This window comes from Abrus precatorius, unplaced genomic scaffold (genome assembly GCF_003935025.1).
Source record: "Abrus precatorius isolate BTA unplaced genomic scaffold, Abrus_2018 Scaffold11, whole genome shotgun sequence".
NCBI lineage: Eukaryota > Viridiplantae > Streptophyta > Magnoliopsida > Fabales > Fabaceae > Abrus > Abrus precatorius.
Window position 1 is genome coordinate 6,149,526 of NW_020874303.1, and position 2,218 is coordinate 6,151,743.

General features: G+C 33.7%; 1 protein-coding gene across 1 annotated transcript; it reads right to left on the minus strand.

Annotated features, from left to right (window-relative positions):
- LOC113855530 (F-box protein At1g80960-like) lies at positions 1-1,649 on the minus strand. Its single transcript, XM_027487171.1, has 3 exons — positions 714-1,649; positions 438-581; positions 1-312 (listed from the first exon to the last, which is right to left on the minus strand). The coding sequence occupies exons 1-3, from the start codon at positions 1,647-1,649 to the stop codon at positions 1-3; spliced, it is 1,392 nt and encodes a 463-aa protein (XP_027342972.1).
- Between the last annotated feature and the right edge of the window lie 569 nt (positions 1,650-2,218).

A 2,218-nucleotide genomic window follows, 5' to 3' on the forward strand; every position in this document is an offset into this window, starting at 1 on the left:
TCACAGGAAACGTTTTGCAACCATCAACTTGATAGTGAAATTCATTGAAGCGCCTTGCAGTGATAACAACTCATGTGTATCTTCCATTGAGCTACCACAGAATATGTTGATCGTTTCCAATTTGCTGGAACTTAGCATCAAGTACCTTATAACTTGTACTTCCAGTTCTGTTCCTGTAAATCCCTCTATACACAGAAACTTGAGTTTGTGACGGGTACAATTGGAAATTTCTTTTCCTCCCAAAAAGTTGTGGAGATCTAGCAAATCCCTAACAGCAATGCTAGATGTTTCAAGGTTTGCATTTCCGTTCACCTATAAAACAATTACATACCAAACATAACAATGATCACATTATAAAACTTTGTCTAAGAATATTATATTTTTCTATTTCAAGTAGGACTTACAAAATGAAAATTAACAAGGTTAATGTCACATACTGGTGGTATAAAGACCCTGAGAGATCGTAGTTCAATGCTTGAACGTAAAATGTTTGAAATTGAAAGAGCCTCCCTTACATTGTTCAGATCCAAATCAATTGACAAGGAAGATAATTTTCCACATATGATACTCCTTTTGGATTCCTATATGAAATAATAAAAAGAAATATACGGTTGAAATAGAACATACTGAAACAACCTTGTATTCATGTCAAATTCAAAATAGCATGCCTTCATATGATAAAAATTAAAAAGCCAAGTCTCGAGAAAACTTACCCAAAAATCACTACAATATTCCAAAAGTATATGGTATTTCAGTACATCATACGATTCTGGGACGCATTGACGGCGACAACAATTGAGCACCCTAAGGTTCGGTGCCACAAGTACCAGATTGCTCGCATAACAACCAAAAGAATCTAACACCAGGACTTCAAGATTCTCAGCATAAAGTTCCATGTTATCCACCCTCAAATAATTGAGCTCCAAGAATTTTAGGCATGAATTATTGATCTTGATTTCTTTGAACCCATAAGATCTAATTAGACTAAAATTTTCCAAAGACACACAACTTCTTAAAATCCCATTAATGATTTCATCTGGCATTATAACTCTCTTCAGTTTAAGGGTTCTCAAGTTATTGCAAGAACTAAATGCGTATGTACTTCTAATAAAGTAAGAAGTCAACTCAAGTGACCTCAAGGAAGAAAGGATATCCCTAAAACATTTTGTGCTTGGAAATCGCCGTTTCGATATCCCACCATATTCTTCACATTCTAGGGATAGATCTTTTAGGCCTTTCTTTCTCTCAAATAGATACTGGACCCAATCACATACTTCCGTATCAGGCAAATGAAGAAAACGACAGCTAGTCAAGTCACTAAGGTGTTGTCTTAAGATCAAGAAGAATAGTATACCATATCGCTGTGTTCCTTCTACCTTGCCCATATCAAGAATATGAAGCAAATGATCATATGGTGATTTGTTGAGCCCTGAGAAAGGATGTATCATATGCTTCACATCAAAATCAAGGCGTGAAGTATGCTTCCATAGAGACCTCCATCTCTTGGAAAGGATTCCAGTTCTCACAGCTTCATCAACTGGAAGCAAAGAAAGGATCATGCACAAGATCTCATCAGGGAGGTTATTGATGAAATCCGGTAGCTCCTCCTCCTTCTTTCTTACTTTTTTCCTCATCCTTGCTTGTTCCATCCTTCAATTCAAATCCGGCTGCTTTTTCCAGGAAAATGCTTTGAGAGAAAATGAAAGTGAGTGATATGTTGAGCAATTGGTGTGAGAGATGATGTATGACAACTAATGTGGGGCTGCCTTTTGTGTGAAGCCGTTGAATGCCAGCATGAGAGATATGTGGCATGCTATTGCTATTAACACCTTCCCTATTTACTTTTATATTTATATATGAATAACCTTTCACATTTACTAACCAGCTGTTATTTTTTAAATATATTAATTAATTACATAGCAATTTTTGCCACAATGGATGTTATTAATGTTTTACAAATATTAATTGATATATATTTAATGAGTTGGTTCATCCTTATCTTCATTTTAAGTATAATTTATTTATTTTATTATTTTTTAATGTAGTTTTTTCAACTAAGATTTGTATTCCATTGATTTTCTTTCTGTTAGAGATGTTTTCAATACTAACAATGAAGATTCTATTTTATTATATTAAAAGCAATTAAAGAGATAGACTCTATTTTTACTTAACCATAATCATAACAAATTTTTTTAATTAGTGATTATAAAAATATATT